This window comes from Carcharhinus amblyrhynchos, unplaced genomic scaffold (genome assembly GCF_965287045.1).
Source record: "Carcharhinus amblyrhynchos unplaced genomic scaffold, sCarAmb.v2.hapA scaffold_39, whole genome shotgun sequence".
NCBI classification, from domain to species: Eukaryota; Metazoa; Chordata; class Chondrichthyes; order Carcharhiniformes; family Carcharhinidae; genus Carcharhinus; species Carcharhinus amblyrhynchos.
Window position 1 is genome coordinate 6788152 of NW_027649780.1, and position 25350 is coordinate 6813501.

Genomic DNA, 25350 nt, shown 5'->3' on the forward strand with positions numbered 1-25350 from the left:
TCAGCAGAAACTCCATGGACCCGTTGGAATGCTGTCGGTACCAGAATAAATAAGGAGTGCTACCACTTGTAACTGTGTAATTACAGAGTAACTGAACAACATCTCCTTCAGTGACGGTGACTGCAGCCGGTGTCTGTGAAACAGAATCTCCTCCACAATGTCCTGTAAGAACGCAAAGAAATATTAAACTAAACAATGCGATTTCACTCTGCCCCCAACCCCACCCCGAACCCCACACCCCCCCACCCCTCACCCCCAGAATCTGCCGTATTCTTAAACAATAATCTCAGAGAGAAATCACACAGCACAACAAAACATATATTTCACAGTTCAGCCGCTGGAAAGAGGTGTTTGTAGCGTTTAAATAAAACTTCCACCATAAACCTTCTGTTCTTTCTAAAGAGATCAGTTCCTCGCCTTCAGTCCCTGTAACTGGAAACTGCTCTCGGTCTGTCTGTTTGAAATGTGGCGTTTGCCAAACTCATTCATTGGTATCAGAGGAGCTTCAATCTGAGCCCAACTCATTCTCATTCCAAGGGGGAATTGTGCCTAATCCCAACAATGCTCAGTGTTGAGACCAGCGAGATCCTGATAATTTTCCGATGTTGTGATCAATCCATTCCCTGATCACCCACCCACTCCTCCTTGCATTGAGCGAACCGCCTGACAGAATATATTATGTGGTAGTGATGTATATCACACAATTGAACAACTTGTGAACCTACCGGTTAAAAGAGCTGTCGCTATGATGAATACATACAAAGTAACAGGAGACATGTTTGCAGAGAGCTGGAAGCGGATTTGACCAGAATGGGTTGAAGTGTTTTAGTCAAGAGCTGGGAAGAGGTTGAGTCATATCCGGGCCCACGTTGATTGGTTCACTACTGAAAACATCATCAGATAACATCCAATTGGCTTCAAGCTCCTTTGATCTCCAATTCAAGCAATGAGCTCACAGTTCCTTCATTTCCAATTCGGCCTCTTGGCGGAGCGACAATAGCACAAAAGTGATTTTGGTCATCCCAGTACAAAGGATTACATTCCTCTTCAGCGGTCATTTCAGACAGCGACCGGTTCCCTGAGTCTTGATGGCTCCGTTTCCTCATGAAGAATGACAGCATTCATCCTTACAGCAACGTAATGGTTTGTTTTCAATCATATTTGGGATAGCAGCTATGACGCGGGGGAGGATGAATGTTTAGCTGAAACATCTACTTCACAACAGGGGATGGAATAATGAATGGGCTGCGATATTTCCATTTCATGTTCCCTCACTTTGTAACTTTGTAGTTTATGAAATCCTCTTTCAGACAGGGAAATATATCTTGCCTCCCCATTCAACAACTGATTAATCTGCAAGTTTCATTGTGATAAATAATAAAATGTGTTTTAAGTCAATCATGTTACTTGCAACCAGAACATTTTACGTCGATATTGTTTGATATAGCAATATCGATACACAACGATGTAGTCCCTGTTAGTGTTTGTCTGTAAGAAGTCTCATAACACCAAATTAAAGTCCAACAGATTTATTTGGTAGCACAAACCACTAGCTTTCGGAGCGCTGCCCCTTTATCAGGCGAATGGGAGTTCTGTCTGTACCAGGATATGATGTCGTTTGTAAAAACGGAGCGCCGACTTTTAGGTTCAACCCGGTCCCCTTCTCGCGAACCAGCCTGCTCATGTTGGGAACTCTGACACTCTTTACTCTGGGGGTAGTTCTTTACTCAGAGGGTAGTAAGGGTGTGGAATGCCCTGCCTGCAGCAGTTGTGGACTTGCCAACATTAAGGGCGTTCAAATGGTCAGTGGATAGGCATATGGGTAACTTTGGAATAGTTTATGTTAGAGGGTCATTAGATTGGTTCCACTGGTCGGTGCAACATCGAGGGTAGAAGGGCCTGTACTGCGCTGTAATGTTCTATGTTCTATGACACTGACCGGCTATGAACAAAGATCACTCACAAACTACATGGTGTGAAGAAATTGTTAAAAACAACAGATCTGATTAGAAAAATCAACTCACACAATAGCAGCAGGGTCAGAGCTCCAAGAGGAAACAGGTATTTGGTTGGGAGGGGGGCAGTAGGAGGGGGTTGCTTCATGATAATAAAGGTGCACAAGAAGATCAATCCGGGTCTGATTTTCAGACTGGGACTTGCAGCCGGGGCCTGGACTCTGAAATGTGGGAAGGGAAAGGAGAGGCGAGAGCTTTCCATTCACCCCTTCAATGTGAGACTGAGGGTCCACATTGTCACCGATTGGACTATTATGGGATGTCGGTCTCTGACGTTGCTCACGGTGCCACCGAGAGATTGGCTGTTTCTCAAACCATACTCCACTTGAACCGTCAATGACCCCCCGGCCCTCTCTGCACCCTGTGTGCAGCAGCAGAGTATATTGTTTCACAACGGCTGTGCTCTGTATCTTTCGAAATGAACAGAGCAGTTCATCATCTGAGAATTATAGAGTCTTAAAGAACAAACAGACGCCATTCGGCCCAGTGCTCGCGTACTGTCTCTGCTGAAGGGTATCCACTTATTCCTAACCAACAGCTTGCTTTCAATATTGATTATATATATATTTCTCATTCCGTTTACTGCCCAAATATTAAATATCTTAGTAAATTACTTCTACATTATGTCTCCATTACAGATTGGCATGGATCATCGCAATTTCTAACAGCGTCTGCTCAAAACACAAGTCTTCTAATCGCTCCCTCCACTTTCATAGAGTTAGCCTGAAATGCTGCCATCCATTCACCCCCTGCGAGACCAGCCGGATTAACTCTGTTTCTTTTTAACCTTTTCCAAACTTGAATTGATTGGGTAGAAGTCTGCCAACCACTTCTGAACAGAGATTCTGCTCTGTCCGGTGTGGGGGTGAAAATGCCCCAGTTGATCAAGTGCCACTCCCCTCAACACTGTGCTTCCTTATCCCAACTCCACGTTTTCCAGTGTCTCACACACTGTCTGTCAGGTCAACACTGAAAGAGGAAAGAGTCTTCCGCTCAGCACTGCACATTCTCATCCCAACTCTATCTTTCCCAATCTCTCTCACACACTGTCTCTGAGGTTAACACGAAACGAACGAAGAATCACTAACCTGATCTAAGTGTTCCGAACTGTATTCGCAACAATGATGTGTTCAGCGTTAGACTTGTAGCCTTGCTTTCTGAAATCTGTGTTGTGAGTAAATATTTGATTATTGATATGTTTAATGTCATTGGCAGCTTCTTCTCCTTCTGACCCGAGTTCTTTCTCTCTTTTGATTCAATAAAATAATAATTACTTCTTATTTTCTTGCTCATTTCCTCTAGTTTTTGTTTTGCTATGGGTTAAACAGCCGCAGCATTTTCACTGTACATGAACTGAGTTGTATGTCTGTTAGTTACAGTATTGCACTCATTCACCTGCCTGAACAATCCCGCCAGAGGGAACATTTGGTTTCCCGCATTTATCATATTCCGTGTGGGAACCCACCCACAGACGGAATTTGACTATCTTTTCACCATCAGCATTCATAGGCAAACAGTTGCGGGTTGTCAATGGGTCTGTGGGCGTCAATAAAATAATGCTCTCAATTGATACCGTTGTCTACTGTTACCAACATTATTTAATGATGAACGACTTCAAACATATTACATATAACATTGTATACACGCTTCCATTATACCACTAAACTTAACAATTACAATCGAAACATGAACCTGTGGCTGAGCATTTGCTCCAATTCCATATCCCTGTTTCCATTCATTCCTGGATAGATCATAAATCTGTCTAACCCAAACTGAATTGTGTTCAATGATGGAGCATCTGCAACCCCCTGGAGTAGAGAATACCGAAGATTCACCAGCCTTTGAGTGAAGGAATTTTTCCTCATCGCAGTCCGAAATCATTAGCGCTTTATCTTGAGATTGTGCCCCCATGTTTTAGATTCCCGGATCAGGAAAAATAATGTCTCAGCTTTTCAATGTTGTCTATTCTTTCTCGTTAAGCTGTTGAGATTTTCCAGCGTTTTCTGCTTTTGATTCAGATTCCAGCGTTGTCAGATTTTATTCTGTCTAAAATGCGGGGATGCAAACTACACACACTATTCCAAATGTGGTCTCAACAAAACCCTGAATTACTGTAGCAAGATTTCAAACACTTCAAAACTTAACTCCGTGCTCATGGCTGGAAAGAGAGTGTGACAGTGGATAATTCGCACGGAGTACATTTCTGTAATCAGTAACTGGATCAGGAAGGTGATATATTTCTGTCTCTTTGTACTGTCATCTTTAAACTCCATCTCCTCTCAATGCCCTGTGTCATATATTCGCTTTCCCTGCTTTCCAGGCAAAGCTCGGGTTCACCAACTGTTTGTGTCTTATCAAGCAGCTAATTGACACTGGGAGCTGGACAGCTCCCAGATGAGAGGCAGCGACAGAAACAGAAAGAGAAGTGACATGATAGTGTTTCATAAATGACTTGTGTCAGTTGCTTTCCGTGATGAATGCCTGCAGTGTGTTCCCTTGTATGTTTCACAGAGACCACGGTGATGAGCTTGTTGGGAGTTTGGAAACTGCAAGTGTCACATGAGCAGCTCACTGTCTATTTCATGTTCCAGCTCAGAGGATTCGCTGCTTTCATTGGCTGAAGCAGTCACTTGTGTGTGATATAAACATGACAATTTGAAGGATAAAGTTGCATTTGGTGAATAAAAAATCCGAAACATTATGAAAAGCAGGTAATTCATGGATAAATTAATATCTTAAAGCGGGCTGGTCAGTTTCCCTGGTGGTCTAGTGGTTAGGATTCGGCGCTTTCACCACCGTGGCCTGGGTTCGATTCCCGGTCAGGGAATGTAGATTTATTGCTGTACAACAATCCTGCGTTACTTCCAGTTCTGTCGGAATCAGTACTCGGGGGATTTCTTGGTTCAGCAAGGCAGGGCCTGCTGTAATCGAAACAAGGAGATTGTTTCATAAATGAATACATGAAACATAAATTACAACAGGAAAATAGAGCATAAAGTTCAGTACATCATTTACACCGAACAACGCAATATTTACAGACAAGATAGTTTTGTGTAATCTGTTGAATTGCTTGTAAAAATAATTCCTGAGCAATTCTGTTCTGAATGGAACTGAACATTACAGGTAGAAATTCTGAACTCTCCCACAAGGTGGCAGCAAGGCTCAGAACTTACTGCTTTTTAGCGGTATGTTTGGTTAATATTTCCACACCTCTGTAACAGTGAGGGACAATTAACACGTTTCATATAATTATCAACATTTTCACCTGGCGTAAGCCTGTTTCCATTGCAGACTGATATTTTAAACAGTGTTACTTTCCGTTTACCCTATTTCACTGCATCGACAGAGCTAGTTTCAGCAAACTAACGGGAGTTTGTGTTGTGACTGGCGGGCAGCCAGTTTTGCAGCCACGACGTGAATGCAATAATCAGGCAGAAAGAATGTTCGGTTTGTGCCGTTTCTGATGGCATTTCTGCTAATTGTTCTCTGGGTCTTTGTGCACAGGAGCCTATTCCAGTGTCAGTGTGTGACTGGCTGTTGTAAACAGTCCTCAGCAGACAGCAGCTGTGACCCAGAAACCTGCGGCAGTTTTTGTACGAGAATTTCACTCGTTCTCATCACTGTGAGACTCTGCGCACAGTAATAGACCGCGGTGTCAGACAACCGCAGCTCCGAGATTCTCAATCGGTACAGTCTGTCTGACTGCTGGACTCTATCTGAAAACCGGGTCCGAGCGAAATCGGCCTTGAATTCATAACTGTCGCTCGGGTCCCGGCGGACGGCAAACTCAGGCTGTCTGCCTGGGTACTGACGGTACCAGAATAAATAATCGGCATCGGCGGTAAAGGTGCAGCTTAATGTGACATATTTTCCCTCTGGCGGTGTGAGTGAGGATTCCCGCTGAGTAACAGAGTCTCCACCGCTGTGATCTGGAATACACAGTTAAAAAAGTGAAATGATCAACTGAACTGAAATGTGACTGTTAGTAGTTAGTATTACATACAAAAAGTTGGAGTACAGACCTTAAGGAAAAAAAATTTCTACAAAATTGACCAGTCTGTTTTACATCCTAGAGAGGGCAATTCACCTTACTTCGTCTCAATCTCTCAGAACTTTCATCCATTTCTTTCTCCAACATCCCTTTATTTAGCTTCCCTTGTGGTAGTTACAGAATATAAAGACACTTTGTGTATGGAGGTCTATCCACAAAGCCCTTTTGCATCTCTTTGCATCATTGCATTTATCATAATCAATGATCCAGAAGTGAAAAGAACTCGGCAGCACTAACCTATTAACCACCTTTCAATCACATTTGAATCACCTTCAATCACATTAACCCCCTTTCAATCACATCTGGCAGGCTGTCCCTCCAGCCTCGCTTTGCGAGATAAAATAATCTCAGCCAGCACAATAATTTCTGATAGCAAGCTCACGCCAATTGCCATATCACCTTCTTAAAGATTCTTTCTCATTTTCTCCTGTGTCCTTACATTATTTCCTAACACTCCTCATGTGGTCTGACCAAGTTTCGATACCAGTATTAAATAGACTATTTACTTTTCAAATCTAATTCTCTGAAATTAATCTTCATTTAAAAGTTTTAAATTTCTTACCGGCACAGAAACCTGCCCAGAGCACAGCGAGAATGGGGATCCGCATCGCTGCTGCTGTGTCAGAAAGGTGCAGTATAGAGAATTGCAAAAGAGCTAATGTCACCTCCTGCAGGACAACACAGACTCAGAGCAGCCACAGTTCTGATGTCACTTCCTCAGGATATCACACGGATGGAGCTGTGGGAGTTGCCTCTCACCACCCTGATGTTTCTTAACCAGGGCTACGTGTTTATATAGGGGAACGCAAGCGTGAATGCCATATCCTACTCATCAGAGCGTAAGGTTTCTGAGTGTAGGCAGCTGGATCTCAAAGAAATATAAGCGGGAAAATCAAAGCAATATTTTTGTGGGGCGCTTGATGAAGATTCCGTTTAGTATTGAATAATTTTCTGCCTCTAACAAAGTTGGTACGAGCCTATTGGTCGGCAGAATGGAATAAAGATTAGCGACACTTGCTACAGAGAGGCAACGTTATGTAATTTTTCAATGTTGCTTTGTTTCTGAGTTCAGTTCCTTGTAGATAAATCCTACTTGTGACAACGCTACCCAGACTGTCCTGTGCTGTTCTCACACCGACCCTTCTCACTTGTCATTTTTATTGGAGATGTTGTTAACTTTGTCAATGATTGCTACTCCAATATAATGAGTAATTTGGTGGACTCTTTGAAATGGGAGAGTGGGAGAAATTGGATTGTCACAACCCTAAACTTTAGGAAAAAGGGGAGAAAGCGAAAAAGGTAGAGCATGTGTGAAGACAGAGACGGTCAGAAGCAGAGCAAAGGGAGATAGAGAAACCGAGGCGGAATGACTGAACAAGGTACATAAGTCCCAAACGACGAGACAGCCGGAGAACCAGAGAGGAACAAGGAGAAAGTGAAACTCAGAATTTATTAGCCCAGACTTGTGACACTAATAAACAAACATAGGCTTAAAACTAATGCAGTAACGTCCTTCCATATTCTGAGAATTCGGTGGTTTTCCAGAAAATAATAAATTACGTCAGATCGCCGCCAGATGGAGGTGCCTCACTGCATGTGCGTGTTTACTGCAGGGGCAGGAGAAGGATCACAATGTAATAGTGATACTGGTTTCATTCTGAGGGTGTTTTGGGGGTTCTCGGAAATCTCCCTGCTGGCATCACGTTCTAAATTAAGCTATTTTTCTTTCCCTTTCTGGAATTCTGATTGGATTTAGGCCATTGATTTTCAAGTTGGACACAATTGTTTCTGTCACTGTCTATCTCTGTTTCTCTTGTCATCAGTTCGTTTGCTTCTCTTTGTGTCTCCCTCTGTATTATCTCTACATATCTGCGACTGTTCCCTTCACCGTATCATCATATATTTCCTTCCCGTCTCTCCCTCACTTATCTCAATGTCTGTCCCGCTATTTCTCACCCTGTCACAACGTCATTTCTATCATTCCCTATTCTCCTGCTTATCTCTCCGCCTCTCCAGCTGTTCCTCTCTACTCATCTCTCTCCTTCGATCATTGTATCGGCCTTTGATTCACTCACTGCCTTTCTATTCGTTTATCTTCATTTGTTAGCTTGGATGTTTCGGGTTGCTGCATTTGTTTCTCTCAGGGGATCTGCACCTAAATCAGCTGTTGTACAATCTGTTTAATCTTTTATTTAAAGTAACAACACGACGAAATCTACCGTTCAGAACGAAGCGTTCAGTGTGAACAAGTCACGCACATTACAATGAGATTAAAATTCAACATGAGTGATTGAAACCGATCAAATAAAACTGCCATCATCTGAAGCCTCTGGGTCTGTGCTCGACGCTGTTTAGAGGGGTGTGGGGAATCTCTTTGAAAATTACAAAATACTGAAAGGCCTGGATAGAGTGGACGTGGAGAAGATGTCTCCATTAATAGGGGAGGCAGGGATCCGAGCGCACCGCCTCAGAGTAAAGGGACGTCTATTAGACTCGAGATATAGAGGAATTTCTTCAGGGAGAGATGGTGGTGAATCTATGGAATTCCTTTCCACAGAAAGCTGTGGAGGACAGATCATTGGGTGAATTTAAGACAGAGATAGATAGGTTCCTGCTTGGGGAAGGGACCAAAGATTATAGGATCGAGCTACGAAATTGGGATAGAGAAACCCCACAGGAGCGACATTGAGGCACTCACATTGCTGCCTCACAGAGCCAGGGGTCCGGGTTCGATTTCAGCCTCGGGTGTCTGACTATGTGGAGTCCGCACGTTCTCCCCGTGTCTGTGTGGGTCTCCTCCGGATGTTCCTGTTTCCTCCCAAAGTCCAAAGATACGCGGGTTAGATTGATTGCCCATGACAAATTGACCCTAGTGTCAGGGGGATGGCATAGTAAATATGTGGCGTTACAGGAATAGGCTTGGGTGGGATTGAATCATAGAATACAATCCCTACAGTGCAGGAGGAGACCATTTGGCCCATCGAGCCTGCACCGACAACAATCCCACCCAGGTCCTGCGCTATCCCCGTAACCCCATACTTTTACCTTCTAATCCCCCTGATATTAAGGGGCAATTTACCGTGGCTAATCAACCTAATCAACATCCTTGGAGTGTTCGGTTCAGGATTGTGGCCGGTTCAGACTAGATGGGCCGTATGGTCCCCTTGGGCACTGTAGGGATTCTCTGATTTTGTAGGGATTTTAAACATATCGGCCATGATTGAATGGTGGAATAGGCACGAATGGGCCGAATGGCTTAATTCTGCTCCTATCTCTTATGGCCTTGTCAGTGAAGCTGATTCTTCCCTCTCACCACACACTGTACCCACTCAGTCACTGAGTCTCAGATATGTAATAGTGAAGGTCAAAGAGCTTCAGCTGATCACTGAAACTCATTGAAATCTTATCTCAATCTATGACGGGTAGATTGCAAATTGTTGATTGGACGGGAAATTTGAGATCAGAAAGTGACTGTAAAAACAGATTCTGTTCCGGCAGTGCTTGGAGTTTTAAAGGTAGTCACAGCCCCGGGCTCTGCAGCCGCCATGGAGTTCCTCACTGTCTGCATTGTGTTCGGGCTGTTTCTAATCAGTAAGGATGACTCCAATCTGGTTAAATGTTATCGCGATCTGAACCTTTAGCTCTGCCTCTCCCCAGTGGTGGTTCTTGACCCTGCTGTGTATTTTCACCATCATTTGTTTTTATTTCATAACTCCAGTTATGTCGCGGTGAATATAAAGTATTAATATTATTTCAGCAGCACGTCCAACACTTAGATTTTTTTCTTCTTCTTGAACATGTAACAGATCCGAGTGATGGAGATTTTGTTTCTCAGCCGCAGTCTGTAGAGGGGAGAGAAGGTGAAACGGTGACTATTCGACGTACCTACAGCACTACAGCAAACAGCTATGCCTTATACTGGTACAGAAAGCAGCTACAGAAAGACTTGCAGTCCATTATATTGAAACCCACCTGGAGTGATCAAGAAAGAGAGGAAGGTTTTGGACCCAATTTCTCTATTGATCTCCAGACCTCGGCTAAATTAACTATTTTAACCATCTCGAGCCTGCAGCTGACTGACGCTGGCCGCTATTACTGCGCTCTCAGACTCACAGTGATAGAAAACAGTCTCAGCCCCGTACAAAAACTGTTTTGCAGCTATCATTGGGTGCTCCAGTCTGTTGCGGTTTGTGTGGAGAATCGCAGAAAGTAACAGTCCGATTGAACAGCGGCGCTGTCAGCCGCTCAGACACACACCCCGAGGAAACCACATTAACCGCGGATCAAACTGTCACTCAATTCAATCCAGGATCGGCTGAGACAACACATAGCAGAATCCCATCAGAGTGAAAGGTTAATCAGCGAAAGAGAGAGAGAGAGAGAGAGAGCAGCTGCCAGTTAAAGAGTTTGTGTTTCGTTTCCCATTGTTATTTGTTTCAATCCAGACTTGTCTGGGAAGATCAGTTTCACCAAATGAAGGTTCCTCAGACTTTAAAATGTTTCAAAGCTGCCTGATAGCAGCCCATGGATTCCGGAGCTGTGAGATTTAACCCGGGAATGGGACGATAGAAAAGGGGGCGGGACGGTAGGGGATATCTCCGGCTGACAAAAGGAGTGATGAAGATGAGGTTGAGGGAGTGAACACAAGATAGAACAGGTGGGAAGAAATGTATGTCTAAAAACAGTTCAATCTGAGAACCGAGAAACAAGCAGCGATCAAAATAATGCAGCAGGTCGAAGAATGTGACTGTAAGGTACGGTCTGAGCAATATACAAGTGTAAACTGGAGATAACTTGAAAGGTATGTTTTCCTATCCCTATGCATACTTCCTGTTAAAAACCTGAGCAATGTACCTATGCAGGTGAGTGTGGCCCAGGCTGTACATCAGCTCAATGGCTTCCTGTATTCAATGCTGCAGTATCTGAGACGTTTAGCCATGGAGCTGTTTTAGGGATTCTTTAGTGAATCAGCCCTGTTACTGTCTGGACCTTCTGCTTAGTATCTACGAAATTTCAAAGGCTAGGTGGCTGAATGAGACCTCAGCAGAGCATCGGCTCAGTGCTCGCTAACTCTCCATGTCTAAACGTTTGACCAACCGTGCTATGCAGGCAAGTATATCCTTACCCCCTAAGCTGTACACTTCCTATATCACCCAATGCACCTATACACTTTGAGAGAGCTATAAAAGTCATTGACATAGGCAAGGGTGAGATTGAGCGGAATGATACGGAGACAATCCTACTGAGGGACAAAGATGAATGCGGCCTGAGAGCAGTGAATGATACAGAGACACACCAAGGAAGGACATTGCTGCAGATGAGTATTTATAAATACAAACATACATTAGAGGAGGCTGTGGTGCAGTAGTACTTTAAATGGGCGAATCCCTACTTTGAAACAGTGATACCTAGTTATAGATTCACCCAGAAGACGAACTATCCTCTTCACATCCGCCTTGTCAAGACCCCTTTGTATTTTATACATATCAATCAAGTAGCCTACTCTTACTCTGAATTCCAGCGGCTATAACTTTGTCTCTCTAACCTTTCCTCATGAAATAATTCGGCCTTAAAAACAAAGCTTGAATGCCAGAAATTTACACGGATACACAGAATGGAAGACTAAAACTTAATGAAACTCAAGGATATACACACACAAACTGAGGGCTGCTCACTGTTTGCAAGGAACCCGACAGATAGGGAATCTGGGGATTCTGAAGAGAATGAGGCGAAAAAAAATAGGAAATAACATCAAATAAAGAGGTAACAATGAACAGAGAAGGCAACAGGGGAAAAAGAAAGCAGTTAATGGCAAAACAAGAAAAGTTATGAAATAGTAAAATTTAGATAGCTGAATGACAAGAAATGATGATCATCCTCAGATTTTGCTTTTATTCTGTCTAAAATGCGGATCCAAACTGCACACACTATTCCAAATGTGGTCTCAACAAAACCCTGAATTACTGTAGCAAGATTTCAAACACTTCAAAACTTAACTCCGTGCTCATGGCTGGAAGGAGAATGTGACAGTGGATAATTCGCACCGTGTACTTTCCTGTAATCAGTAACTGGATCAGGAAGATGGGATATCTGTGTCTCTTTGTACTGTCATCTCTAAACTCCATCTCCTCTCAATGCCGTGTGTCATATATTCGATTTCCCTGCTTTCCAGGCAAAGCTCGGGTTCACCAACTGTCTGTGTCTGTATCAAGCAGCTAATTGACCCTGGGAGGTGGACAGCCAGAGGGAGCTGAATGAGAGGAAGCGACAGAAACAGAAAGAGAAGTGACATGATAGTGTTTCGTAATGACTTGTGTCAGTTGCTCTCTGTGATGAATGCCTGCAGTGTGTTACCCTGTAAGTTTCACAGAAGAACCAGAGATGAGTTTGTTGGGGGTTTGGAAACTGCAAGTGTCACATGAGCAGCTCACTGTCTATCTCATGTTCCAGCTAAGAGGATTCGCTGCTTTCATTGGCTGAAGCAATCACTTGTGTGTGATATAAACATGACAATTTGAAGGATAAACTTGCATTTGGTGAATAAAAAACCCGAAATAAAGTAAAAAGCAGGTGATTCGTGGATAAATTAATATTTTAAATGGGTTGGATCACATTCTCTGGTGGTCTAGTGGTTAGGCTTCGGCGCTCTTACCACCACAGCCCGGGTTCGATTCCCGGTCAGGGAATGTAGATTTATTGCTGTACAACAATCCTGCGTTACTTCCAGTTCTGTCGGAATCAGTATCAGAGCGATTTCCTCTTTAGCGTCTGACTTGGAAATGTCACATGTAAAGAACAAAAAAGAAGAGAGCAATCGGCTGCAAAGCGCTGATGATACAACATGCTGATGCGGGTTAAAATCTGGCTGTTAATGGGGTAAATTTTATTGTTTCTACTGACACAAATATCTCTCTGATCTGGGTCCAAATCTCGGGCTCAGTGACAAGAAAAAGTTCAATTGAATTAAGCAGTAAACTCTCCCAACGCCAGTGAAGTGGAGGCGGTTTTCACTCAGAAACAGTAACTGTGAGATTAGCGGCGCGGGTTGGAGAAAGACTCAGTTTGAGCAGTGACGCTGCCGGAGGAATGGGGAGCTGGAGTTCACCCAGAAAAGCAGCAAAGTTCAAAAACAATGGCGCCCAATGTGGGGCTGACAAGGGAACAGTCTATATGTGAATGCAGTAAGAGATTTAAACAAGTAATTTTGATTTACTTGTAATTCAGAGATTTAAACAAACAATTCTGATTTAAACATGAATTTTCCGATTTTAAAATGAATGTTAGCTGTATTTTTAAAAGCAATTGTAATCTTCAGCCAAAGTTACACTGATTTTAAGGTTAACTTGGATGATAAAGTATAATCTTTAACCGACAATGGTTCTCTGTAACACAATCCCCTATAAACACAGAAGATGGCTGTGGTGTCCGCTCTGAACTTCAAGTGGATGTCTCCTCAGAATTCAACCCCCTCCCTCCCGCAGACCATTGTCACGTAAGAGTTTCCAAACTCCACTCCCCAAAAAAGCATGCTTTACAATCTCCTTTCACAATAATGCTTTCCATGAGTGGCTTGCATTTTGAAATCCAGACCAGATTTTCCAAATGACTCGCTTAAACAAAGCTTCCACTCTGAGCTCGTGGGTTGTGGACTGTACACAGTCCCTTGCACCAATTTTCTGTGTTGGGTCTTAGCCTGTCTCGAGCTCCCGTGATCATACATATTGATTTTTTTTCATTTAGCAGAACATACAGACTGGAGAAAAGTCATTTTCAAAGATATTTTCCCAGAAAAGCCTGGGCTTATTTGACATGCATTTGAACACAGCTGCCAAGAGTGTTGGCTGTCGACACATTTTTATATAATTTGAGCTAAACATGCACTTGTATTATTCATGGGACAGTAAACTTTGTGGATGAATTAACTCCCCGAGAGCCCCTCTTCCATCTTCCAGCTTCATACTGAAGTCTTGGTTCTTCGGTGTGAAATTCAATATTTTGTTCCAGTTTTTGGTCTGGTCTTTAATTTGCATGACACACTCCGTCATCCTGTTTAGGAGTAAAGTTGTCCTGGCAATAGGAGGGGAGGATGCAAAGGGATTTTCCCCCAATCCCCTCCTTGTAATGCAGAATGAAATTAGAAATTTCTGGAAGATGTGAGTGACACCATTCTTCTTATCTTTTAATCAAATGGAGAATTGGAGTAAATGAATTCATCAGCACATTCTTCAACTGTTGCCTGAACTTCGTCTGGGTGACGGCATATATTCCAGTGTTGGTGCAGCAACTCAGGAGCTGCAGCATGAAGGCCAGTTCCATCACAAAGCCATCGAGAAATACCGCTTTATATCCCAAATTGAACATACGCTTCCATACCGAATAAAACATTAACACTGACCATAACAGGATGAAATTGGCTGAGATAACAAATAGCAAAATGATGGATTTCCTTCGACTTTCCATCTCTGTGTCTTTGGGACTCTCCCCACTGCTGTGAGCCCGGAGTCTCCTGCGGGCTCTGCTGCTCACTAAAATGTGCCTGACAGTGAAAACATTGAACAACAGAATCAGGACAAATGGGACACACGGGGTTAGAATGTTGTGGGCGAACTCGACTGTGCCCCAGACTGGGGATAACAGAACAGTGCCTGTTACCTCACAAAACCAGGGGTCATTCAAGAGCACATACCCACCCAATAACATAAAGCACCAGAAAATGTTCTTTAAACAGCTCAGCATCGTCACTGTTCCCAGAACCACCACTGCCGTTTTCTCACTGCAATATTTCTTTTTCAGTTTCTGGCAGCAAATGGCCACAAATCGATCAAAGGTGAAACTGACAGTGAACCAGACAGAACAGTCAGTGGCTGCATAAAGCAGGACGGCGTGGATGTTACACACATGGATATACCACAGGAAAAGAAAATGCTCCTCAAAAACAATCGGAATCTGTCTCATTATCAAGTCGAGAATGATAACCAGTAGATCTGCCAAAGCCATGGCCACCAGGTAAGAAGTGACACATCTGGAGAGACCACAGTTTTTACGGATGAGGATAACAATCGTTACGATGTTCACTGTAAAGAAGGGAAATAAATAATTAATTCATGCATCAGGCCGGAAACAAAGTAAGTTTGAATGAGGAGATTTTGAGATTTTCTGATGTGTTAATGTATTTTTTGATGAATTGAAGTCAATGAGCCTGGAAAAACCAATGGGATGGTCTATGCGACACTGGAAGGAAATATTTAACGCCAAAAACTGGAGAAGAGAAAGGGCAGGAGGCAATAGTGGTAACTGGCAGTGCAGGGTGATGGGGTGCTCAGCAGAGACATTGATCATAGAAACATAGATACTCGGAGCACGAGTAGGCCATTTGGCTCTTTGAGCCTGCTTCTCCATTGATTATGATCATGGCTGATCATCCAACTCAGTAGCTTGATCCTGCCATTCCCTCTTTCCTTTGATCCCCTTCGCACCAAGAGTTATGTCTAACTCCTGTTCGAAAACACACAATGTTTTGGCCTCAACTGCTTTCCATGGTAATGAATTCCACAGGCTTACCACTCCCTGAAACAATTTCCCCTCATCTCACTCCTAAAAGGTTTACCCAGTATCTTTAGATGATAGCCCCTGGTTCTGGACGCCCCCACTATTGGGAACATCCTTCCTGCACCTACCATTCACCAGGACAGCGACATAAGACAGCGTGCAGTTCGAGGCTATCAAACAGCTTCAGGCAGCGGAGAGTACTGAACCTGTGAGAGACGAGCTCCATCGGTCAGTGATATGGAGAGTGTGAGGGTTAAGGCTTTCACTCACCCTTGGGCAGGGCAAAGCACCGGATAGGAGGGGTATGTTTCACCGGGACAGTGTTTGAAGAGAGTGCGAGGATCAATGCCCTCACTCACCTTTGGGCAGTGGACAGCATCGGACCTTTGAGGGATTTATTTCACTGGGAGGCAGTGGTATAGAAAGTGTGAGGTTTGAAGCCTCACCTGAAGTTGTCATGATGGCTCAGTGGTTAGCAATGCTTCCTCACAACCCCAGGGATGTGGGTTAAATTCCGGCCTCAGATCATTGTCTGTATGAAGATTACATGTTCTCCCTGTGTCTGCCTGGGTTTCCTCCGGGTGCTCCGCTTTCCTCCCACAGACCAAAGATGTGCGGGTTAAGTTGACCAGCTATGGTAAATTAACCCCAGTGTCAGGGGGATTAGGATGATAAATATTTGGTGTTATGTGAATAGGGCCTGGGTGTGATTGTTGTCAGTGCAGGCTCGATGGGCCTAATTACCTCATTCCTTCTGTAGGGATCATACGATTCATGCAGCAGAGAGCACCAGACCTGCGAGGCACACACTTCACCAGGACAGTTATGTAGACAGTGAGGTTCGAGGCCCTCATATACCTTTGGACCTGCAAGGGTTAGCCATAGACAACATGCTGAGTTTGAAAAAAATCCAGGAGTGACGCCTCAGGAAAATGTAAGCTGATTAGTTCATGAGAACTGATAGCAGGACCAGTGTTTAAATAGCTGAACCTAAAAAGAGCGCTCTGGAGTGGATGCACAGGAGATGTACCAGGATGCTGCCTGAGATGGAACATTTAAATTATGAAGAGATGTTGTAGGCTTTAGTTGTTTTCATTAGAGCAGAGAAGACTGAGGGGCGACTGAATGAAGTGTGCAAGATCATGAGGGGTATGTACAAAACGGATAGGGAGCAACTGTTGTCTTTAGTTGAAGGGTTAGTTATGAGGGACACGAATTAAAAGTGAAGGGTGGGAGGTACAGAGGGGATTTCAAGAAATTTTACACAGAGGGTGGTGACGGTCTGGAAAGTGCTGCCTTGGGGGATTCTGGAAGTGGGATGTCTCACATCATTTAAAAAGTACCTGGATGAGTACTTGGTATGTTATAACATTCATGGCTATGGGTCAAGTGCTGGCAAGTGAGATGAGGTGGGAAAGTTGGGGCTTTCATGCATCGGTGGAGACTCGTTGCGCGGAAAAGCCTCTTCTGCCCTGTAGTGTTCTGTGGTTCTGTGAAAATAAATGTATTATTTATTGCGAAAAGTATTATTTTGATCTGTATCTAGATTTGTTCTGGTCTTACATGTAAATTTTACATTTAAGACATGACAGGTGAGGGCAGCCAAAAGGAATCTGCAGCTTGTCATATGTCCTGGATGCTGACAATGTCTGAGATTTGGCCTTTACAGCAAGGAGGATAGAATATCAAAGTAGGGAGGTTTTGCTGCAATTGTGCAGGGTACTGGTGAGGTCGTAGCTGGAGTACTGTGTGCAGTTTTGGTCGCTGCGCTTGCGGAAGGATATATTGGCCTTGGAGGGAGTGCAGAGAAGGTTCACTAGGCTGATACCAGAGATGAAGGGTTGGACTATGAAGAGAGATTAAATAGACTGGGTCTGTACTCGTTGGAGTTTAGAAGGAGACGTATAAGATAATGAAGAGGATGGATAGGATAGAGGTAGAGAGATTCTTCCCGCTTAGAAAGGATAGCAGAACTAGAGGGCACAGCCTCAAGATAAGGCGGGGGGGGGGGGGGGGGGGCAGTTTAGATCGGAGTTGAGGAGGAACTTCTTCACTCAAAGGGTGGTGAATCTCTGGAATTCTCTGCCCATTGAAGTGGTGGAGGCTACCTCGCTAAATATATTTAAGTCACGGGTGGATAGGTTTCTGATAGACAAGGGAATTAAGGGTTATGGGGAGAGAGCAGAAAAGTGGAACTGATCCACTTTAGATCAGCCATGATCTTATTGAATGGTGGGGCAGGCTCGAAGGGCTAGATGGCCTACTCCTGCTCCGATTTCTTATGTTCTTATGTTCTTATGAGATGACCAGATGACCACATGTTCAAGAAGTGCTCCCAGCGGTACAAACTGGAGCTCAGGGTTTCAAAGTTTCGGCGACGGTTCAATATATTGGGGTGCATTGATGAGGCTGGGATTTACATGGATAGTCCGTTTTGAGAAGTCGTCACACCACAGAGCAAGGGACTGGAGGGAAGAAGGGAATGGGTAACCACCAGACAATCGAGAAAGAACAGGCAGGTAATGCAGGAGCCTTCCCAGGTTACTAATGGGTATTCCATTCGGATGCTGATAAGGACGCTGGTCCCTTAGATGAGCGCATTCAGAATTTCTGTGGCCGAAGACATGACTCCAGGCTTGTGTGCTGCCTCCCTGGTGCCAGGGCCAGGGATATGAACGAATGGCTGCAGGGTATCTTGAAAGGGATTGTGATGAGTTAGGGGGCGTGGTACTTGTCGGTACCAGCAATCTAACAATCAAACTGAAGAATGAGGCGTTGCGTCAAGAATACAGTGAGCTCAGCAGTGGATTAAAAAGCAAGACTTCAGAAGGTTGTAATCCCTGAATTACTCCAAGTGCCACATGCTAACGAGTACAGAAATACGAAAATAGGACAGATAAACATCCTATTTCATCTCCATAGGACTCAAGAGTTGGTGCAAGCGTTAAGGTTTTAGATTCCTAGATCTCTGGAACCGTTTCTAGGTGAGTTAGGACGCGTACAAAAGCGACGGCCTGCACCTGAACCACACTAGGGCCAAAGTCCTTGTGAATAGGTTTACGCGTGAGATTGGGAAGAGTTTAAATTAGTTTGACCGGAGGAAAGAACACACAAGGAGACACTGAACGTTAGAATCGTCTTCTGCTGCCTCTGCTAAATGATCTCAAACAAAAAAACAAAGGACAGTACAGCACAGGACAGGCTCTTCGGCCCTCCAAACCTGTGCCAATCGCATTTTCCGACATAAACCAACCGCTTGTAACTCTCTATTGTTTGTTCATATGCCTATCAAGATGACTCTTCAATGTGGCTCACTAACGGCCTCAACCACCTCAAACTCCAGGCCTCCACCACCCTCTGTATAAAAAACTTCCCTACACATCTTCACGGAACCTTTCCCCCCTTATCTTGAACTTGTGCCTCCTTGTAATTGTCATTTCAGTCCTGGGGAGAAAAAAAGCTTCCAACTGTTCACGCTATCTCTGCCTCACTTAATTGCATAAATTTCCATCAGGTCCCCCCTCAGCCTCCGCCTTTCCAGAAAAAACAATCCCAGTTTTTTTTCAATTTTTCCTTATAGTTAATACCCTCCACATCAGGAAACACCCTGGCAAATCTTTTTCTGCACCCTCCCCAAAGCCTCCACATCCTTCTGATAGTGTGGTGAACCAGAATTGGATGCAGTATTCCAAATGAGGCCTAACCAATGTTTTATACAACTGTAAAATAATTTGCCAACCTTTATACTCGATGCATGGTCCGGTGAAGGCAAGCTTGACACATGCTTTCTTCACCACCTTTTCCACTTGTGCTTCTACTTTAATGGATCTGTGGACATCTACCCCCAGACCTCTCTGTGTATCTATGCTCCTGATGGTTCTGCCATTTATTTTGTATCTCCCACCTGAAATGGATCTACCAAAATGCTTCACCTCGCATTTGTCTGGATTAAGTTCCATTTTTCCGCCCAATTTTCCAGTCTATCTACATCCGACTGTATTCTCTGTGTCTTCCTCCAGCTTGTCACTGGAGGGTTCTGTGAATACCCACAGTACAGTCGAAGTGACTGAGTCACTGCTCTGAGAATTTCCTCTGTTGGAAGTTCATCCCTGATATCCTGCTAATTCTATTCTGAGCAGCACATTGCACTGGTAGTATTCTTGAGATCGCCACATTTCAGGTTCTGCTTTTCAACTTTCTTCCGAACTCCCTATATTCTGCTTTAAGGACCTCACCACTTTTTATTTACCGCTGTCATTTGTACCAATATGTACCATAACATTGGCTGTTCACCGTCCCCCTCCAGCATATCCTGCAACCGCTCTAAAACATCCTTGACCCTGGCATCAAGGAGGCAACATACTGGAGTCTCGTTTGCGACACAGAAACAACTATCTGTTACAAATGAATCCCCCATAATTGTTGCATTCCCACAATTTTTCCTATTTCATTCTGCCGCAGAACTGACTCCAGTTCAATGATATTTGGCTTTGCTGCTTTCCCTTGAGAGACCTTTCCTCTCAGCAGGGATCAAAAATAGTACATCTATTGAGTAGGGAATTGTTCTCCTCTTTCTCTGCCTGACTGTTATCCTCTTTCTCTGCCTGACTGTCATCCATTCCCTTCCTGTCTGTGGAATCTTACCGTGTGGTGTGACTACCTCTCTTACCGTGCTAGCCACGATATTCTTGCTTCACAGATACTCCACAGCATCGCCAGTTGCCGCTCCAGTGCCAAAACCTGAACTTCCAAGAGCCTTATTGAGTTGATGTGGGGCATCTTGACGATGGTCACTGTTTGTTGGCAGTGGAGGAAGTGAACGATTGTGGAAAGAGCGCAGCTGAAGACACTTCATGCACCCATGCTAGGCCCACGCACTGGCTATGTCCCCGCTTTCCCATATGGAACACAGGTAGCATGCAAAGCCATACTTGGAAGATAGTGTTCAATTCTGGTTTCCAGACTGCCAGAAGGGTGTGGACGCTTTGGAGAGGGTACAGAAAAGATCTATCGGAATGTTGCCTTGCCTGGGAGAATTTGCTACGAGAGGAGAGACCAAACTTAATTTGTTCTCACTCGAATGACGCAGGTTGAGAGGCGAACTGACAGAAGTCTATAAGATTACGAGGGACATGGACAGAATGGATAGTGAGAAGCTTTTTTCTCAGAGTGGAAGAGTCAATTACTGGGGGCATAGGTTTGCGGTGTAAGAGACAAAGTTTAAAGGAGATATACGAGGCATGTTTTTTTATACGGAGGGTGATGGGTGCCTGGAACTCACTGCGAAGGGAGATAGTGGAAGCAGAAAAGCTAGCAACTTTTAAGGAGCGTGTGAGCAAATACATGAATGGGATGGGAGTAGAGGGACATGGTCCCTGGAAGGGTTTTAGTTCAGTCGGCCAGCATGTTCAGTGACAACTTGGAGGGCCCAAACTTCTGTTCCTGCGCTGTATCTTTGTTCTTTGTTCGCACGATGGATTTGAGTTCTCTTGCCATGACTTACACTTTAAATTTAATCTTTGTGAGGAGCTTAATCTGAAGTATTTTATTGAATGTATTCAGGAGGAGTTTCTCATTCAGTTTGTGGATGGCTCAACTAGACAGGGGGCAAAACTTGACCTCCGCTTGGGAAATAAGGAAGGGCAGGTGACAGAAGTGTGAGTGGGGAATCACTTTGGGACAAATGACCATAATTCTCTTGGTTTTAAGATAGCTATGGACAATGATTGGTCTGTCCCAAAGTTAAAATTCCAAATTGGGGCAAGGCCAATTTTGATTATATCAGGCAGGAACTTTCAAAAGTTAATTGAGGAAGTCTGTGGGAAAGCAGAGGGACATCTGGTAAGTGGTATGCTTTCAAAGGTGTGTTAATCAGGGTTCAGGGTAAATACATTCCTCTTAGAGTGAAGAGCAAGCCTGGCAGAAGCAGGGAACCCTGGATGACTCGAGATATTGAGGCCCTGGTCAAGAAGAGAAAGAGGCATTTGACGTACATAGACAGCTGGGATCAAGTGAATCTCTTGAAGATTATAGGGGGTGTAGGACTGGTGTTAAGAGAGAAATCAGGAGGGAAAAAAGGGAACATGAAATTGTTTTGGCAGATGAGGCAAAGGAGAATCCAAAGAGCTTCTACAAATACATAAAGAATAAAAGAGTAATAAGGGAGAGAATAGGCTCTGTTAAGGATCAACAAGGTCATCTATGTGCGGATCCACAAAAGATGAGTGAGATCCTAAATGAATATTTCTCATCAGTTGTTGAGGACAGTAAATAAATTACTGCGGATGCTGGAATCTGAAATCAAAAGAGAAAATGCTGAAAAATCTCAACAAGTCTGGCAGCATCTATCGGAAGAGAATAGAGCTGATGTTTTGCGTCCAAAGGGTTATCTGGCCATGAAACATCAGCTGTTTTCTCTCCTTACAGATACAGCCAGACCTGCTGAGATTTTCCAGCATTTTGTTTTTTGGTTCCAATTTCCACAGTTTTCCCACTCATTTAACCTATCTACTTCAATTTGTCGCCTCCTCACATCCACTTCACAATTTAATTCCTCTCTATTGTTGTCAGCAAATTTAGCAACCGTACCTTCAGTCCCTTCATCCAAGTCATTCATATAAATTGCAAAAAGTCGAGGCTCCAGCACTGGTCCCTAGGAAAAACATTAAGCGCATTTACCCTATCCATGGTTGTCATGATCGCATACACCTCTACAAGATCACCCCTCAGTCTCCTACGCTCCAATGAAATAGGTCCTAGCCTGTCCAATCTTTCCCTAGAACTCCGTCCTTTGAGTCCTGGCAACACCCTTGTAAATGCCTTCTGCACTGTCTCCAGTTTAATAACATTCTTCCTATAACAAGGCGAGCAGAATACTCCAGGTGCGGTCTCACCAATGTCCTGTGCAACAGCAACATAACTTCCCAACTTCTGTACTCAATGCGCTGACCGATGAAGGCCAGCATGCCAGAAGCCTTCTTCATTGCCCTATCTAACTGTGACTTCACCTTCAGAGAACAGTACATCTGACCTCCAAGATCCCTCTTTTCGACGATCCCTGTGGTGCACTACTCGTCACATTACAAAATTAGAAAATTACAATAAAATGGGTCCTATTGTGGACAGCGAGGAACGTTATCAAAAATTGCAGCAGGACTTTGATCATCTGGGGAAGTCTACCGAGAAATGGCAAATGGGGATCAATACAGATAAGTGTGAGGCGTTACATTTTGGAAAGTCAAATCAAGGTTCGACTTTCAGAGTAAATGGTAGGATCTTCGGGAATATTTTGGAACAGAGGAACCCTGGAGTTCAGGTGCACTGTTGTCTAAAGGTAGATAAGGCAGTGAAGAAGGATTTTGGCATGCTGAGCTTCATCAGACAGGGCATTGAGTATAGAAGTTGGGAAGTTATGTTGCAGTTGTACAGGGTGTTGGTGAGACCGCACCTGGAGTATTGTGTTCAGTTCTGGTCATCTTGCTATAGGAAAAATGTTATTAAACTGGAGACAGCACACAAGAGATTTACAAGGATGTTGCCAGGACTCAAAAGACTGAGTTATATGGAGAGATTGGACAAACTAGAACTTCTCTCTTTGTAGCATAGGAGACTGAGAGGTGATCTTATAGATGAGTATAAAATCACGAGAGGCATGGATTGGGTGAATGCACTCAAAGTTTCCCCCGGGTTGGAGATTCGAGAACTAACCGGCACAGGTTTAACCTAAGAGGGGAAATAATTAATGGGAACTTTTGGAACATTTTTTTTAAACAGAGGGTGATACGTATGTGGAATGAGCTGCCAGAGTAAGTGGTTGAGGCAGGACACTGACAAAATTTAAAAGGCATTTGGACAGATATATCGATACGAGAAGTAGAATTCATCGATCAGTAAAGCAGTTGAGGCCACCTCATTTAATGCTTTTAAGGCGAGGATCGATAAATCTTTGAACTGTAAAGAAATTAAGGATTGTGGTGGGAGGGCTGATAAATGGAACTGAGTCCACGAAAAGATCAGCCATGATCTCATTAAATGGCGGAGCAGGCTCAAGGGGCCAAATGGCCGACTCCTGCTCCTAATTCTTCTGTTCTTATGTTTAAAGGGATATGGGCCAAATACAGGCAAATGGGGTTAACTTAGATGGACATTTTGGCCGGCGTGGAGCAGTTTGGGCCAAGGGCCTGTCTCCATGCTGTAGATTCTATGATTCTTTGGCCCATTTATTCCTGCGTCTTGTTTCCTGTTCTCAAACTTCTATCCAAGAGATTCTATTTTAGGCAATAAATAACTGCATGCCCCGCACTGTTTTGTGGTTTTAAGTATTATAAATCCTGCTCCATCGGCAGGGAGAGATAGAGAGTGAAACATATTGACTTTAAAGAGGGAATTGGATAAGTAACTGAATGGGAACCTTTTACAGGGATATGGGAAATGGACAGGGAAATTGGATTAATTGGTGGAGTGAGACCATGGAAGGATCCAAACTTAATAATGAGAATATTAAAATGGAGCTTCTGCCAGAACGGGGACAGATGTAGGACAGTGATAATGGGTGAATGCAGCACGGTGAGAGTTAGGGGATGGCAAACAGGATTTCAGATGATGTGATGTTTTTGCAGCATTGTAACAAGAGCTATGTGAACGGTGGAATAATCTAGTCGGGATTTACCTATGATACAGGCAAGGATTTATTCAGTAGCTGGTCTGATGCAGAGATGGAAATGTCTACTGTGGTGGAGATGGCTGTGAACTGGATTGGAGATGGAGAGAATATGGAGACAGAAATCCCTTCAAATCAAAAGGGCTTACAGATAGAAATCATACAGTGCAGAAGGAGGCCATTCGGCCCATCGAGTCTGCAGGCCCAGAATTCCACCCAGGCCGTATCCCAGTAAGCCCTCTTATTTATCCCGCTAATCCCTCTAACCTACGAATCCTGGGAAAGTTAGGGAGAAATTTGCACAGCCAATGTAGCTAACCCGCATATCCTTGGACTGTGGAACGAAACTGGAGGAGACTCACGCAGACACGGGGAGAGCATGCAATCCCCACACAGACAATGACCCAAACTGGGAATGGAACCCGGGTCCCTGCTCTGTGAGGCAACACTGCTAACCACTCTGCCACCATGCCACCTAAAATCATGTGTATGGGCTCATCCCAAATCCGATATGGGCTGGGGGGCGGCAGTGAAGTCAGGTGGGCCGGGAACAGAGCTTGTGATGGGAACAGAAAACAATGGCTTCCATCTTCAACAAAGTAAACGGCAAGAATAGGCATGAAGTTAAATAGTTTGCCCAATAAATAAGAGATAGGGGATACTTACCAGGGACACCAACAATAGCCAGGGTGGGATAGTAACCTGCTTGAATAATGTGAAGTATAAAGTAGATCCGCAGTGCTAAGGACAGCCAATCACTATATTCAGAAAGATATAACAGTGCCTGGGATAAACCCCTGTCCATTGGTGGGACATTCCAATCTTTTGTTCTCAGATTCTGATTCACTGTTGTAACATTCCGTTCTATTGTTCTCAGATTCTGATCCATCGTTGTAACATTCCAATCCATTGTTCTCAGATTCTGATCCATTATTGGAAGCTTCCAATCTCTTGTTCTCAGATTCTGATACACTGTTGGAAGATTCCAATCTCTTGTTCTCAGACTCCAATCGTACTTCCCCCTCTTACTGGAACTGTTGGTTCTTATCAGTACCAGAGTTGATCCTGCTGCTAAC

General features: G+C 44.0%; 1 protein-coding gene and 1 non-coding gene across 2 annotated transcripts; one reads left to right on the plus strand and one right to left on the minus strand.

Moving 5' to 3' along the window:
* On the minus strand, positions 1 to 25163 carry LOC145363574 (uncharacterized). Its single transcript, XM_080218757.1, has 7 exons — positions 24941 to 25163; positions 14287 to 15140; positions 12788 to 12838; positions 6629 to 6734; positions 5654 to 5944; positions 4878 to 4936; positions 1 to 162 (listed from the first exon to the last, which is right to left on the minus strand). Exons 1-7 carry the CDS (start codon positions 25161 to 25163, stop codon positions 1 to 3), a joined length of 1746 nt encoding a protein of 581 aa, XP_080074883.1.
* On the plus strand, positions 4771 to 4842 carry trnae-uuc (transfer RNA glutamic acid (anticodon UUC)). The gene has a single exon. It is a non-coding gene; the product is annotated as a tRNA-Glu (tRNA).
* Positions 25164 to 25350: the final 187 nt, after the last annotated feature.